This window comes from Geotrypetes seraphini, chromosome 6 (assembly GCF_902459505.1).
Source record: "Geotrypetes seraphini chromosome 6, aGeoSer1.1, whole genome shotgun sequence".
In the NCBI taxonomy this organism is placed as follows: domain Eukaryota; kingdom Metazoa; phylum Chordata; class Amphibia; order Gymnophiona; family Dermophiidae; genus Geotrypetes; species Geotrypetes seraphini.
Window position 1 is genome coordinate 124,650,204 of NC_047089.1, and position 17,607 is coordinate 124,667,810.

Sequence of the window (17,607 nt, forward strand, 5' to 3'; positions counted from 1 at the left end):
TGGCAGCAGGCTCATCAGTCCTACCCTGAATTTTCAGGACTGCTCTGTTACGTCCCACTGAACCCGGAATAAAGAGGGATTGTACAAGAACAAAAGATTAGATTCTTACCTTTGCTAATCTTCTTTCTTGTAAATCCATACTTTATTCCGATAACCTGCCCTATACCTTGCTGATTGTATGCCTTTACATGTACTAGTAAGCTGGATTTCCGTTTTCTGACCAGCCTTTATAAGAGTGCCATCAGAATGGGTTTAGCACTTAGTTAAGGAGGTCCTTAGTTCAGGTCCTTATAGTACTGTTTAGTCGTTCAGGTTTCTAAAATTTCATGACCTGTTCTCATGTATTTCATTGTTGCTATTTTGCATATATTGATATGAGCAGAATTGACTTACTTGCTGGGGAGTTTACCCATTCCCCTCTCTATTGTTATTATCCTCTACAGATGTTTCTGGCTGCTTTAAGACTAACTGATGTTCACAGGGACAGTGATGAGGTGAGAGGGGGAAGGGTTTAAGCCACTGAAGTTTGAGGCTTCCTACAAAATCCAAGCAGGTAGATGGAAATAATCCACTGGTCCTGGAATAAAGTGTGGATTTACAAGAAAGAAGATTAGCAAAGATAAAAAACCTAATCTTTCTTGCATTTTTTTATCTCTCTCTCTCTCTGTATAATGAATTTCTGTTAATCTTGGGTATACGGTTTATATTATTAAAAAATATATTTTGTTTTATTTTTTAGGGTGACAGCTCCTATGTTAAGGATCGTTGGTGTGTATTTGATGGATTCATGGTATTTTGTCTTTGGGTTTCATTAGTTTTACAGGTAACTGCATCATTTTATATTATAAACTCATTAATTCATTTAAAATATACACTCTTCTACATATTCAAACATACAAATGAAAAACAATGAGCAGAATATTCAAAAGCCCTTATGCAATTAGCTCTGAGTGATGGCCAGATAAGAGCTTATTATTCTTTTGAATACTGGGTTCATTTTGGATTTTATGCTGATTTTGAATATTGTGCTGATTTTGATTTAAAAATGAGCATGTTTGGCACTGGAATTTTGGATTTTTTTGTAAAACATCCAAAAACAACACACTATTCAAAACTGGCACAATATGCAAAATGAGCACAATGTTCAAAAGCTGGTCTGCCCCCACATTCCTGAGAGTAGGCTACTTGTATTGAAATGTGTATATGGCCTTGCTAAGTATGTTAAATAGTGTCATAGAAACATAGAAACATAGAAAGATGACGGCAGAAAAGGGCCACAGCCCATCAAGTCTGCCCACTCTATTGACCCACCCCATTAAGTCTGAATGCTAATGACCTAGTTCCTTAACTCGACCCTCGTAGGGATCCCACGTGGATGTCCCATTTATTCTTAAAGTCGAGCACGCTGGTGGCCTTGATCACCTGCACCGGAAGTCTGTTCCAGTGATCTACCACCCTTTCTGTGAAGAAATACTTCCTGGTGTCACCACTAAATTTCCCTCCTCTGAGTTTGAGCGGGTGCCCCCTTGTGACCGAGGGTCCCTTGGGAAAGAATATATCGTTTTCCACCTCGACACGACCCGTGACGTACTTAAATGTCTCAATCATGTCACCCCTTTCCCTGCGCTCCTCAAGGGTATAGAGCTGCAGTTTGCCCAGTCTTTCTTCGTATGAGAGACCCTTGAGCCCCGAGACCATCCTAGTGGCCATCCTCTGGACCGACTCAGCTCGAAGCACATCTTTCCGGTAATGTGGCCTCCAGAATTGCACACAGTATTCCAGATGGGGTCTCACCATGGTTCTATAGAGTGGTATTATGACTTCAGGTTTACGGCTGACGAAGCTTCTATTGATACATCCCATCATTTGCCTTGCCTTTGATGAGGCCTTCTCTACTTGTTTGGCAGCCTTCATGTCTGCACTGATGATTACCCCCAAGTCCTGTTCCTCTGAAGTCCTAGCTAGCGTTTCTCCATTCAAGGAGTATGTTCTGCATGGATTTCCTCTGCCGAGATGCATGACCTTACATTTTTTAGCGTTGAAGCCTAGCTGCCATGTCGAGGACCAGTTTTTTAACGTGATCAGATCTTGTGTCATACTATCCTGGAGGTTGCTTTCACTTACTATGTTACACAGTTAGGCATCGTCGGCGAACAGTGCTACTTTACCCTGAAGCCCCCGGGTCAAGTCCCCTATGAATATGTTGAAAAGGGATGGTCCCAGGACTGAGCCCTGCGGCACTCCACTAGTCACCTCCGATGTCTCAGAGAGGGTGCCGTTGACCTCTGAAGTCTTCCACTCAGCCAATCACTGACCCATGCAGTTAGTTTCTCACCCAAACCCATCGATTTCATCTTGTTTAATAGTCTACAGTGTGGGACACTGTCGAAAGCTTTACTGAAATCCAAGTACACTATGTCCAGAGACTCTCCCAAGTCTAGCTTTCCTGTCACCCAATCGAAGAAGATTATAAGATTGGATTGGCATGACCTGCCTCTGGTGAATCCATGTTGACAGGGATCCCTTAGATTCCCTTCATCCATTATCGTGTCTAATTTACCTTTAAGTAGAGTTTCCATGAGTTTACACACTATTGATGTGAGACTCACTGGTCTGTAATTCGCAGCCTCTGCTCTGCAACCCTTTTTGTGCAGAGGAACGACGTTAGCTGTTTTCCAGTCCAGGGGGACTCTCCCCGTACTTAGGGAGAGATTGAAGAGCATGGCTAACGGTTCCGCCAGAACATCGCACAGCTCTCTGAGCACTCTGTACCTTTAGGTTAGACTTCCAGGACTAAATTCTGTAAAGGACGTCTAACTTTAGGATTCCAAAATGTGGACGTCTACCGACTTAGATGTCCAAATAAAGTGGATAATAAGCTCAATTAAGGACTTTAATAAGCATTAATTGGAACTTAGACATCTAAAGGCTGGATGCGATTCTACAAATAGACGTCCACAATTTCATGGACGTCCATCTGAAAAAGCTGTGCCTAAAAAATTGGTGTGGGCATGGTGTAGGCATTCTGGGATGCACTGGAAAGGGGAAGGTCCACCATTCTGAAGAGGTGGGCCTGCTGGCCGGAGGGAGTAGGCATCCATCCAGCTGGCCTTGCTGATAAAGGTCCAGGATGGGTACGGGTAGGCTTTGGGTGGGGAAGGGGGGGGGGTTGTTGAGTCATGTGCTGGGGAATGTTTCAGGGGTGGCAGCAGGAGGGATTGGGCTTAGACTTGGATGTCTTGCAGCTATAATCAAACCTTTCCCTGGCTATCTTGGACGAAACCTGTTTGAGAAGCATCTAAGTGCCAAAAGGGTACCCAAACTAACCAGATAACAACTGGAGGGTTTAAGTAATGACCCACACACACTTTTCCAGTGGTCATTGACTCCCTCCCACCCCAAAAAAATTTGAATAAAACAGTACATACCTGGATCTAGAACAACAGCACTTGGTATGGGAAAGCCTAGTAAAGCATCACACAAGTGTCTTAAGTAGTCAGGTGGGTAGGCTAGTGAACCATAGAGAGGAGAAGCCAGGCCCATAATCCACTTTAACTACAGTACTACATTTATGGTGGACAGTGTGAGCCCCCCAAAATCCTACAATACTGCTGCATAGGTGCTACCTACAGCCATTGGGATAGTAAACAGGTGGGTATAGTAGGTTTTAGGATAGTTTTGCAGGACTCACCATACATTAGAAGGGGGTTATTGGTGAGATATACTTCTGGCACTGCCTTCTACTGTGGCCCAATGTCTGTGTGGCGGACTTCCGGTTTGGGCTTAGACAGCATGGCTGCGTGAGCGTTAAGCTCCCACTTCCTGTTTGGACAATCGCACTATCCTTCTGATACCAACTGCTATTTTGCTCTATCTGAATACAGCTAACTATCTCAGAACATTCTGATTATCATGGCTACAAAAACAAACAAACCAGAGGCTTTACCATCCAACAAACACCTCAAGTCTGCTCCTCCTTCTCCAGACAAGAATGGCTCTGCCGCGGACCTCGTGGAGGAGCGTGACCCGGTCCTGACAGAATTACAACACATTAAATCGCTGATGAAAACGCATATTGATATCTCAAAAGATATGCGCATAGAACTTGAAACTATCCACTCACAACTAGCCGCCTCACAGCAGCATTTTGACCTCCTTGCCAACAGAGTTTCGACGGTGGAAAAAGACGTCCCGGCAATTCAAGCTAATTCCGTGGCCATTTTGAAACTTTCAACGGAGCTGGAGGATATGGCTAATCGTAGCCGAAGATCTAATTTACGCATCCTTGGAGTACCGGAGGGGGCCGAAGGCAACGATACACTCTCCTTTATAACATCCTGGCTCCCTAAATTTTTGGATCTCGATCTCACTCCTGCTCTGGAACTCGAGCGTGCTCATCGCTCGCCCTCCACCCCTCAACAAGGTGCTAGACATCCAAGACCTATCATAGTCAAGGTGCTTCGTTTCCAACAGGCACTGCTGATTCTGACCACAGCTAAAGGAAAGGCTCCGATGCTCTACCAGGGCAGGAAAATAATTATCGTACCGGATCTAGCTCCTGCAACTGCCGCGAGGCGCAAAGCTTTCCTAGCTCTGCGCCAAGACCTTAAAGAACTGGGAGCACAATACGGCCTCTTTTATCCGGCCCGGCTCCGAGTGACATATCGAAACAAGACTGATAATTATTCTGATCCTGAAGTTCTGCGTTCCTGGATTCATCAAACAAAAATGGGGTGAACTGATCTTGCCTACCGTCACAACCCTCATCTGCCTTGACTTTGAAGATGCATTCCCTCCAATATCTGACTACACCTGAACACCAGAAGGCTATTTCTCTTTGGGGACTTTTCTTTTGAACTTCACCCTTTTACTGCTCCACCATTAACATACTTTACATGACTGGATTTTATATTACTGAATTGTTTCTCCTTATTGTTTTCTGGTCCCTGCTTATTTTTCCCCTCCTCCCTCCCTCCCGTTTAGAATCATTGTTTTTTCTTTTCGGTCTCCTCCTGTTGTCTTCCCTCTCCCTTTTATTTTGCGAGTCTTCCTCTCCTATTAATTTGCTTAATCCTCCCTTAGTATATGTCTTATCAATTATTATGTTCTTCTCACTCTTTCTGTTTTCCCCCCGATTTGATACATAGCTCTTTTATACTCGACTTGCCTGCTGTTGTTTCCTTTCTTTTCCTATCACTGTTTGCTCCCTTGAGTAATGAATTGTTTTTTGCGATCAATATACATGCTGTGTCACTTTTCTTTTCTTTGTGCTGTCTCTGTATTTCATTATGTATTGTTTATATCCGATTTCTGTTGATCCCCCTCTCTCGCTGCTATACTCCCTCGTTCACCTCATGAAATGTTATAAACCCTATGTGGACATGGCTGCTTCTTTTCCCCCTCTTCTTTTGCTATTGTACCGTTCTGTCTTCACAATGAATTGTTAGTAATATTATGAATTTAGGCTTAGATCTTTTTACTGATTAACTGTACCCAATTCGATTGATGAATTTCATTTTATTGTCATGCTCCTGTTGCCCTCTTAGCATAATGAACTGTTTTTAACATATTACGTATGTACTGCATTCCTTTTCTGCCTTTTCTACTGTCTTTATATTTTATTATGAAATATTTCTAATCCTCAGTGTGACATGTTCTTCATTTTAGGTTCACCTAACCTCTCCTTTTCCCCCCCTCTGATAATATGACCTTATACCTAGATCTTCTCGCCAATTAATTGTACCTAGATGACCTGATGAATTTTTTTTGGGGCTTATATGATTTTATTATGCTGATGGAGTGTCTCTTCATACCTTTTCATGACTCTCTTATGTTTTTCATATATTATCCCTTTGAATGTTTACTTTTAATTTTTTGTTTTTTATGCTGATATGGTGGGGATGGTGACTAAAATGTTGATGGGTCTGTGTTTGATCTCAGGGATTGGTTTTATAGGCTGTTTTGCTCTTTATTATGCCTGTTACTCTCCCTTCGATTCCTCTTACCGATGGAATCTCTATGCTTCTATACCATATGAATTACTCTCATTATTGACATGTTCAACTGTTTTTCTCTTTTACATGATTACCTGGTTGTTGTTAACTTACCTTCCAGGGTTGGAAGGTATACTATTTTCATATTTACCATTGTTGGTATTTACTCTGTTCACTTGCACAATCACACGGTTAAGAATTACTTCCTTTTGTACAATATCTGTTATGATGTTTCTTTACTTACCATTGTTGGTATTAGCTTTATTCATTTTGTCTTATTAGTGGGTTGCTTGTTGCCTTGCCACTGCTTCTTCGACAAACTGGCACTCTTTGTTCTCTTCCTCTCCTCCTGGAGTTGGTTCCTGACCCTCATTCACTTATGGGACTTATTTCTCTTTCACTTTTCTTCCCTGTTCTTTCTCGGGGCGGGCACCTCCTTCTGGGATATACATCTCATACAATTTCTGTTATACTATTATGACATCCATTAAAATTGCTTCCTGGAATGTCAACGGTATAAATCAATCGTTGAAATGTAAGAAAATTATGGATTATCTTAAACTGAAAAATTATGATATTCTTCTTTTACAGGAGACCCATCTTAACTCTAAAGACTGTTCCCTACTCAAGATTCCTGGATTTCTCACTCACTTATTTTCTCCAGTGTTCCATAAGAAAAGAGGAGTATCCATCTTGTTCAAATCATCTCTTCTGGCCAGTATCCTTCATCAATCTTCAGATCTTGAGGGTCGGTGGATAGCTGCTACCGTACTCATAAGAGATATACGGCTTTCTCTCCTCAACCTTTATACGCCCAACATCTACACTCCCTCTTTTATGTCCACATTGCGAGATACTCTTTTGAATCTTTCTGAACATCCTCTGATAATTGGCGGAAACTTTAACCTACCGCTGGATGTCCTTAAGGACAGACAATCTCCGTCTCCCTTTCGTATCTCTAAAATGTGGACTGAACTTCATCATGTTATTACGGACTTAGGTCTCTGTGACCCTTGGAGACTTTTACATTCCGATGAGCGCTCATTCACGTTTCATTCTGCTCCTCATCGGTCTTACTCTAGAATCGACTTCTTTCTCATCTCCAAATCTTTACTCCCTCAAGTTCGAGCCTCTACTATACATCCTATCATCTTATCTGATCATGCTCCTATCGGACTCCATATCGAGTTACAGCACACTCTTTCTAAACGTATATGGCATTTTAACACCTCTCTTCTTTTAGAGCCCGCTTTTCAAGATAAAATTCATAGCTTTATATCTGAATTCTTTGTCAACAACACTCCTTCTACCCTTTCTTTTAACACCATTTGGGAGGCTTTTAAAGCGAGTCTCAGGGGTGAATATAGACAAGGCGATTAATCAAATAAATATTAAACTTGAAACTTGAACTTGAAACTTGAAGTGATTAGCTTTCTAGCGTGGAAACGGAAATCGGATTCCTCTAAACTTGATGCATTGAAATGAGATATCTCCATATTGGAAAAACAACAAGTTCGTGATAAACTGGCTCATGTCTCTCCGGAATTAATTCTGAAAAGATTTGAATATAACTCGCTCTCTCGTCTCAAGGCCCAACAGGACTTTCTCATTTCTAAAACTGGTACATATGTCTCGGCCAATAAAGCTGGTCGTTCTTTAGCTCGATATCTGGCTAATCGCAAGCAACACGCGAGAGTTGCTGCCTTAATGAAGGAGGATGGTATTTCTGTTACCGATGATGCTTCCATCTCTCTAATTTTTACTTCCTTTTACGAGAAGCTCTACTCCTCCTCCGCGAGTGCCTCTGTAAAGCCTAGTATTTCCTTTTTCCAAAACATATCACATCCTCCTTTATCACACTCTCAGGCCTCTTGCCTTGGGGCCCCTATCTCGGAAACAGAGATCTTGAAAGCCATTAAATCACTCTTTTCTCACAAATCACCAGGGCCAGACGGTTATCCAATCGAATTTTATAAAACTTTTTCTACTGATCTTGTTCCTCTATTGAAACAACTTTATGATTATCTCTTTTCTTTCCCGGATGACCAAGGGAATTTTACGGAGGCTCACATCATTGTTCTTCCCAAAACCGGGAGAGATGACACTACTGTAGCTAACTACAGACCCATCTCGTTGCTAAATATGGACTGTAAGATTCTGGCAAAAATCTTGGCTCTCCGCTTAGATAAAATTCTTGGTCTTCTTATTCACCCGGATCAAGTAGGTTTCATGCGAAACCGCTTTATTGGAGATAATGCGCGCACTTTTAACGCTATTCTGGATATGGCTCACTCCTCTTCCGATCCTCTGATTGCGATATCCTTAGATGCGGAGAAAGCTTTCGACATGGTTGAATGGAATCATCTGTTCTCCTCCCTATCATGGTTCGGCTGTGGTTCGGACTTTGTAAAGTGGGTTCGACTCCTCTATGCTAAACCTTTCTCTAGATTGCGGATCAACGACTCTTTATCTACTCCTGTCCATCTTCACAGAGGTACACGCCAGGGTTGCCCTCTATCTCCTCTTCTCTTTAACTTAGCTCTTGAACCTCTTTTATTAGCCATCCGTCAACATCCTCATCTCCTAGGTGTACAGGTGGGTTCTCTACAAGTTAAAACTCTGGCTTATGCTGATGACTTACTTGTATTCCTTTCTAAACCTGCCTCTTCTATCCCTATATTACTCCAATTGGTTTCCGACTTTTCCTCTGGCTCGGGCTACCGTATTAATTGGGACAAATTGAAATTATGCCTCTTAACGATGTCACTTCTTTATCTGATTGTGGCCCAGTCTCCTTTCGCTGGGCTGGTTCTTCCCTGAAATACCTTGGTACTCTCTTTCATCAGGATACTGATACTATGATGTCCATTAACTTATCAGCTATATCTACCAAAGTGGACGCTCTCTTAAAGAGGTGGTCACCTCTTTCAGTGACTTGGTGGGGGCGGCTGGAAGCTATCAAAATGACCATTTCTCCGATTATCAATTATTACCTTTCCATGCTGCCTAGACTAGCTCCAAAAGCTTTTTATAAATCTATGGAGAGCAAATTATCGGAATATCTTTGGTGCAAAAAACCTCCTCGCATATCAATGAAAATTCTTAAATCATCTAAGGAGGACGGGGGTATGGGATTTCCTGATTTCTTTCTTTATCATGTCGCAGCGTTGCTCCGTTACAGCTCTACTTGGATACAAGATGTGGATCCGAACAAAGACCACGCTGCCTGGGTACATACTGAACAACATCTTGCAAACCTTGTTTGCCATATATTTCCCCTTCCTCTCTCCCTTGTAAATCTGTCACCATTTCTGCAACTCTTCAGGCGATCCAATATTTTGATGACATTTCTAAATCTGACAGAAGACGTACTTTATCTGCTCCCCTATGGTACAACTCTTTATTCAATATAGATAATCGTTTTATTCATTGGCACCTATGGATTGATAAAGGAGTGTGGACATTGGATCAGGTTATGAACAAGGATACTCTCCTGTCCTTCTCTCAGATTATGGATAAATTCACTCTCCCCCCTACGGAATGTTTTCACTGGCTTCAACTCTCTCATTGCTTGAAGAAATGTTCTCCTTCTATTTCTCCTTCTCTCAGACCTCCCATTTCCTCACCTTCTCTCGGCAGGGATTTTTCTTTGGACACATGATCTCTCTCTTCTATAAAGAACTCAGATCGCATCTTTATCCCAGATCCAAAAGAACCACTGATACTTGGGCGACCTTCATTACTTGGCATGGCTCTGACAAAGATTGGGAACATTACTTCAGTAAAATTGTTCGACCTACCGCCTCTGCTAGCCTATCGCAATCTCTCTATTTCTTAGCATACCAAGTCTTTTGGACTCCTCACAAGATGTTCCGAGCTGGCCTTAGGGATTCTAACCTTTGCTGGCATTGCTCTACAGAATTGGGCGATCTTTACCATATGATTTATGCCTGTCCTATTCTTGCTTCATTCTGGACTAAAGTCTGGTGCCTTATTCAGCGCATATTACCTATTACATCTGAATTTACTTTTGATATCCTCCTCATTAGGGCTCTGGCGGTGATGGACCCACTCACTCCTAGTCAACAATCTCTCCTTCCCATATTGATTGCCCTCACGATCCAAATGATTCTCCACAACTGGAAATCTGCAGATACTCTTAATATTGTGTTCTGGTGGAATACTGTCCTCATGATCCATCTATATGAGATTAAAGCGGCAGAATTCTCCAATAGATCCCTGACTGTTTCTCGCATTTGGGAACCTATACAACATTTCTCTCCATAATCGTTGACATTCCCGGAGACTGTATTGTGATTTCCTATTCTCTGCATTTGACCTACAACTTTCTGTGGATGTAGATGCCCGCCCTACTCCCTTCTTGTTTTTCTCTTTTTCTTCCTCATACACTGTATATCAGCCCCATAATATCGTACTTCTTTCTCTTTCTTTCTCCTCTCCAGGATTAGGTTACACCTTGCATTGGGATCTCTTAGTACCTTATTGACTTTAGGATGATACATGATGCATTTTTATTTTATGGTACTAGTGATAGTTCCTACACCTCATTTTCATTGCTTGTTATTTGATCTTAATGCATATCTTACTGAATATATTTGTACTTTGTTTTGTCTTTGAAAATCAATAAAAACATTTGAAATCCAATGTCTGTGTGGCCAGCCCATTAGAAGGATTGCCTCTTCTACGTCCAAATGGGTTTAATTTGGATGTTTTCAACTTAGACAGTTTTGTGGTCGAAAATGAGGTATAAAGTTAGACGCCCTGGTGGACAAGACGTCCGTGTAGATCAGTGGTCTCAAACTTGCGGCCCGGGGACCACTTGTGGCCCCGCCAAGTACTATTTTGAGGCCTTCGGTATGTTTATCATAATCACAAATGTAAAATAAAACAGTTTCTTGATCATATGTCTCTTTAGATATAAATTACAATATTATTATTATTAAGACTTAGCCAAAAGATAAGATTTATAAACTATAAAGAGTTTTACTTCATGCAAAATTGTCATTTCTTTAATAAGACATTAACTATTTTTTCTGAGGTCCTCCAAGTACCTACAAATCCAAAATGTGGCCCTGCAAAGGGTTTGAGTTTGAGACCAGTGATCTAGATGATTTTCAAAAACAAAAATTTGAACATCCAGCATTTTTGAAAATGGACACTTCTGGAAGTCCAATTTTGGACGTCTAACAGGAAATGTCTAAAATCGGATTTAGATGCACTATTGAAAATGGCTCATGCTGTATGTTTATCTCTGTGTAACAGAAATACTATTGTAACCAGATATCTTAGAAAATATGTTAGGCATTTTAGACTGTTTAATTTTGACATATACTATGGCCTAATTTTAAAAATGGTGCCCTATGTTAGGTAGCAGTAGGCGCCCTACTGGCATCTCTTAATTGATTTAATCGGTGAACTAATTGACTGTGCCGCCTAAAAAACAATTAAGATGCCATCCCATTAAAAAAAATGGAGGTGCCAAAGGACACCTCCAAAATGAGCGCTTTAATCAAGCATACAGAATCACCTATGGAATGCCACTGTAGGTGTGATTAACACCAAAAGTGGCATTGGAAATCATAGGACGCTTTCATGGACGCGATTATTGTGAAAGGTAGGCGTTAGAAATGTAGGCCTTGAAAACCCTGGCCTACATTTCTGGTGCCTACCTTTCACGAAGCTGCGATTCTGTAAATGGCACCCATGTGTGATTGACATGCAGCTGTTTTTAAGGTGACCACCAATAACGGTGCCATTACAGAATCTGGGCCTGTATGTTTTCCTGTATGTAGTGAAAATGGCAATTGTATCCTGCCTCAAACTCTGCTTGGCGAGGATTTGGCGGGTTATAAGATTATACATAACATAACAAATATAGCAGATTCAAGGTCTTAAGTATAAGATGCAGAACAGTTTTCACCAGACTATCTGGCATTCTATTGAATGTTATGACGAATTAAGTAATAACACATACACAAATCTACAAATACTAATATGCTTTCATTAACAGGTATTTGAAATTGCAGAAATAGTTGATCAGATGTCTCCCTGGGGCATGTTAAGGATTCCAAGACCTCTTATTATGATCCGAGCTTTCCGTATTTATTTTCGGTTTGAGCTACCAAGAACAAGGATAACAAACATTTTAAAGTAAGTTTATTATTTTTCTTTATACTGTAGTTTAATTATTAAGTTCTTTATACTGTAGTTTAATTATTAAGTCATGTTCCCTCTAAGCTGTTCAGGTGCACATCTGTGCAAACTTTAATTTCTCTTGCATACTTCTTTAATGCTTCCATGCATTTTGTTACTTAGATGCCGTTCAGTTCTACTTCTTAGTTGTCTGCAACCAATGAGTTGAGTCTATAAATCCTTTTGTCTATCTGCCTCTGATAAAAATCTGTAATGCTTGAGTAACTCCTCTTACCAGCAGACTGTGGATTTGCATTCCACAGTCTGCTGGAGTGGCAGTAGAAAGAACTTGCCTTTTTCTACCGTTTCCCTATGCCTATGAGAGGATGCTGAAAAGTTCTCAGCCCAACAAAGAAAGGAATGACGTGAGCTATGAAACTTACAAGTTATTCCACATATTTAGTCAAGGGAAATCTTGCCTCACCAGTCTTCTGCATTTCTTTGAAGGGGTGAATGAACACCTGAATAAAAGTGAACCGGTTGATATTGTGTATTTGGATTTTCAAAAGGCATTTGACAATGTACCTCATGAGAGACTACTGAGGAAATTAGAAAGTCATGGGATAGGAAGTAATGTCCTTTTCTGGATTGAGAACTGGTTGAAAGACAGAAAACAGAGAATAGGTTTAAATGGTCAATATTCTCAATGGAGAAGGGTAAATAGTGGGGTTCCCCAAGGGTCTGTGCAGAGACCGCTGCTTTTTAACATATTTTAACAATGATCTAGAGATAGTTATAACTAATGAGATAATTAAACCCTCCTTTTACAAAACCGTAGCATGGTTTTTAGTGCCGGCCAAGGTTATAACAGCTCTGATGCTCATTGAATTCCTATGAGCGCCAGAGCTGTTACCGTTGTGGCTGGTGCTAAAAACCGTACTAAGGTTTTGTAAAAAAGTTTGTGTGTGGGGGGGGAAGGGGGGTAAATTTGCTGATGACACAATGTTGTTCAAAGTTGTAAAATACAAGAAGATTGTGAAAAATTGCAAGAGGACCTTGGAAGATTGGGCATCAAAATGGCAGATGACGTTTAATGTGAGCAAGTGCAAAGTTATGCATGTGGGAACGAGGAACCCAAACTATAGCTATGTGATGCTGGGTTCTATGTTAGGAGTCACTGCCCAGGAAAAGGATCAAGGCATCATTGTTGAGAATATGTTGAAACCCTCAACTCAATGTGCGGCAGTGGCTAAGAAAGCAAATAGAATGTTAAGAATTATCAGGAAAGTAATGGAAAACAAAGATGAAAATGTTATAATGCTCTGTGGTGTAGCTGCAACTCGAATACTGTGTGCAGTTCTGGTCGCCGTATCTCAAAAAAGATATTGCAGAATTAGAAAAGGTACAGAGAAGGGCAACAAAAATGATAAAAAGTTTGGGATGACTTCCTTATGAAAAAAGGCTAAAGCAGCTAGAGCTCTTCAGCTTGGATGGCTCAGGGATGATATGTTAGAGATCTATGAAATACTGAGTGGAATGTGAAATACTTGTTCATTCTTTCCAAAAATACTAGGACTAGTATTATAAATGACATGCAAAATATTAATGAAAACAACATTCAAACACACACATGTGGATATTTAGATCACATCTGCAACTTTTGTAATGCTAAACATTTTGAAACAGAAAGACCTTCAGATTGTAAATTTTCACAATGTTGCTCAAAGGGAAAAGTATATCTTCCTCAAATTACTACCAATCCTTTCATCCAGCAACTCATGACCAGGCAACATCATTATAGCAAAAATTTATTTGATAATATACGATCTATAAATAGTACCCTAGCATTTGCCTCCATGGGAGCAAACATTACTCCACCTCCTGGCCATGGCCCATACTGTTTCCGCATCCATGGTTCCATTTGTCACAGAGTAGGCACACTGCACCCACAACAGGGACAAAAGAGACAGTATGCACAATTATATATTTTAGATCCCTCAGAAGCTGCAGAACAGAGAATGCACATTTCACCAAACTCTGGAATAAATCCAGAACTTATGCACACACTAAGCACACTTATGTCACAATACAATCCATTTGCAGAGGCCTGCAAAATGTTGCAACAGGTTGAAAAAGAATATGAAGATGATACCATCAGAACAGGCAATGTTACTAAGGAGGTCACTTTGACAATAGTACAAGATCGTAAAAATGATCATAGACACTATAACGCACCAACACATAATGAAGTTGCATTTATTTTTCAAAATAATGACGGAGAACCACCACTTGAACGAGATCTCCTTATACACTGCAAACCAAACGCAGACAACCCAACACAAAGGATAACACAAAAAATTAGTGTCCTTGATCCAAATCTGGAACCCATGGTTTACCCATTGCTCTTCCCATATGGGGATCAAAGCTGGGAAATTTTGCATACCTTTGCAACAAAGACCACAAGCCTTAGTAGGCTTAACAAATCAGTCATGGAATCCTAGAGTTAGGGTAACACAAATGCAATATTATGGGTACCGTATTTCCATCAGAGATGAATTTAATCCCTTCTTACATGCTGGCCGACTTAAACAACAATATATCATAGATGCATATGTCAAAACTGAAGCTAACAGACTAAATTACGCACGCCAAAATCAACCAAAATTAAGAGTAGAAAAATACTCAGGATTAATGGACTATTTAATTAATGAAGCCAACGATGCAGGCCTAACTCCTGGAAAAACTTACATTTTACCTTCCTCATTTACAGAAACATGCTACAAAATTATCAAGGTGCAATGGCAATTGTCAGAAAATATGGCAAGCCTGATCTTTTCATTACAATGACCTGCAACCCCAAATGGGAAGAGATTGTTAACAACTTACAATATGGTCAAACTACTGATGCACGCCCAGATTTAGTTGTAAGAGTATTTCACATAAAACTAAAAGCACTGATCAATGATATATGTAAAAAAAAAATTTTGGAACAACAAAAGCCTTTGTATACGTGATTGAATTTTAAAAAAAGGGTTTACCACATGCTCACATACCACTCATTCTTAAAGATGATAGTAAACAAAAACAGAAGAACTTATAGACAAAATTGTATCTGCAGAAATTCCAAATATAACCAACAATCCTCGCTTGTATGCAATTGTAACAAAACATATGATTTATAGACCATGTGGAGTACACAATCTTAATTCTCCATGTATGACAAATGGCAAATGTACTAAAGATTACCCAAAACCATTTCAACATCAAACTATTGCAAATATTAACGGTTATCCCAAATACAGAAGACGAAACACAGGCCAAATTTCAAATATTAATGGCAACACAATTGATAATACTTGGGTTGCACCATACAATCCATATCTAGCCCTAAAGTACAATTGCCACATTAATGTTGAAGTCTGTGCTTCTGTGAAAAGCATCAAATACCTCTTTAAATATGTATACAAAGGTCATGATTGTGCAAATGTTGTCATTCAAGAACACGGTAGTTTAAATCATGATGAAATTAAAACTTTTATTAATTCAAGATATGTGAGCGCTCCAGAAGCAGCATGGCGTTTGAATGGATTTGAAATGCATTATCAATCACATACCATATACAGATTAGCAGTACATCTGCCAGACGAAGAAACTATATTTTTCAACCCAAATAATATTTCTGCAGCAGCACAGATAGCTTCACAATGCAATACTTGGTTCAAACTAAATCAAGACCATGAAGAAGCAAGGAGCATATTATACCTAGACATTCCTTTACACTATGTCTTTGACTCTGACCATTGCACTTGGAAATTACGTCAACGGGGTGCTGAAAAAGTTATTGGATGCATGTATTCTGTCAGCTTACAATATGATCCAGAACGCTACTCTCTGCGCCTACTATTGCTCAATGTTTCAGGTGCACAATCCTTTGAACATCTGAGAACAGTAAATGGAAATATCTACCCCACTTTCCTAGAGGCTGCAAAACAAAGAGGCCTCATTAATAATGATAAAGTATGGGACGGCACTCTGGAAGATGCAGTGCAATACAGCATGCCTAATCAACTAAGGGAATTATGTGCATACATCTGCATATTTGCTTCCCTACAAAATATGAATGACCTTTTTCTAAAATACGAACAATACCTTATTGAAGATTTAGTACACACACATATCACTCACAATAATGAATGCACTCTATGTCGTAACATAGCACTCAAAGATATATCCAATGTTTTAGTACTCCATGGAAAAAAATGTGAAGATTTTGGATTACCATACACACTACCAAATACTAACATACTAACAGCGAGTGGTTGGCGCTTGGAATGCTCTCCTGGAGGAGGTTGTGGCGGAGAATACTGTTCCGAGTTTCAAGCGCAAGTTGGATGCACACCTTCTTGCAAATCATATTGAAGGATACAGGAAATCCGGGTCTCCAAAATGGAGAACCTAAATGGGCCACCGCGTGCGCGATTGCCGGACAAGATGGACCACGGTCTGATCCGGTGAAGGCATTTCTTATGTTAAATATCTACGACCAAAACTTTGAAAAACAAACAGCTGAACAAATGATGACAACTTTAAACGTAGATCAAAAAACAGCTTTACAAGAAATATTGTCTGCAATCCAAAATAACAACCTCTTCCACCATTGTTTCTTCTTAGATGGCCCAGGAGGTAGTGGTAAAACCTACCTTTACACAACACTTCTCTGCACATTTCGTGCACAAGGTAACATTGTACTTCCTGTAGCTTCCACAGGTATAGCATCAAATCTTCTTAAGGGTGGGAGAACATACCACTCCCAATTCAAATTACCTGTACCTATACTTGAAAACTCAATATCAAATATGCGTATAAATTCAAATGATGCTGACAATTTACGATCTGCTAAACTAATCATTTGGGATTAATGTACTATGGCCCCCTCTATAGCTCTTACAGTGGTTGACAAACTACTACAAGAAATAATGGATAACAAAAAACCCTTTGGAGGAAAAGTTCTCTTACTTGGTGGAGATTTCCGTCAAACACTTCCTGTGGTGCCTCATGCTGACCGGACAAAAATTTTAGAGGCATGTATAAAGAATAACAACTTCTGGCCCAAATTCAAAGTCCTAAGCCTTAAAAACAATATTCGATCCATAGACACTGATTTCAGCATTTAGCTTATCAAAGTTGGTAATGGTGACACACCACACATTGAAGGCTTGCCTGATGACATTATTGAAATTCCTTCCCAAATTTTAACCATGGAAAATATCATCAAATACTTTTTTGGAGAAAAAATTACTATTACAGATATTTTAAAATTAACTAAAAAATCTATACTTTGTACAAGAAACTCTGAAGTAAACTCCATAAATGAAGAGATACTCAACATTTTGGAAGGACAGACTGTAACTTATCTCAGCTCCACCTCAATTGATGACTCCACTCAGGAAGACACACAAAA

At 40.0% G+C, this 17,607-nt stretch overlaps 1 protein-coding gene across 1 annotated transcript in view; it reads left to right on the top strand.

Annotated features, from left to right (window-relative positions):
* Positions 1-17,607, top strand: part of NALCN (sodium leak channel, non-selective) — a 1,129,711-nt gene that overhangs the window by 203,772 nt on the left and 908,332 nt on the right. Inside the window, exons 4-5 of the mRNA XM_033948885.1 lie at positions 740-823; positions 12,025-12,164. Of these exons, the coding sequence (XP_033804776.1) occupies positions 740-823; positions 12,025-12,164 (224 nt within the window). The remainder of the gene's footprint in view (positions 1-739; positions 824-12,024; positions 12,165-17,607) is intronic.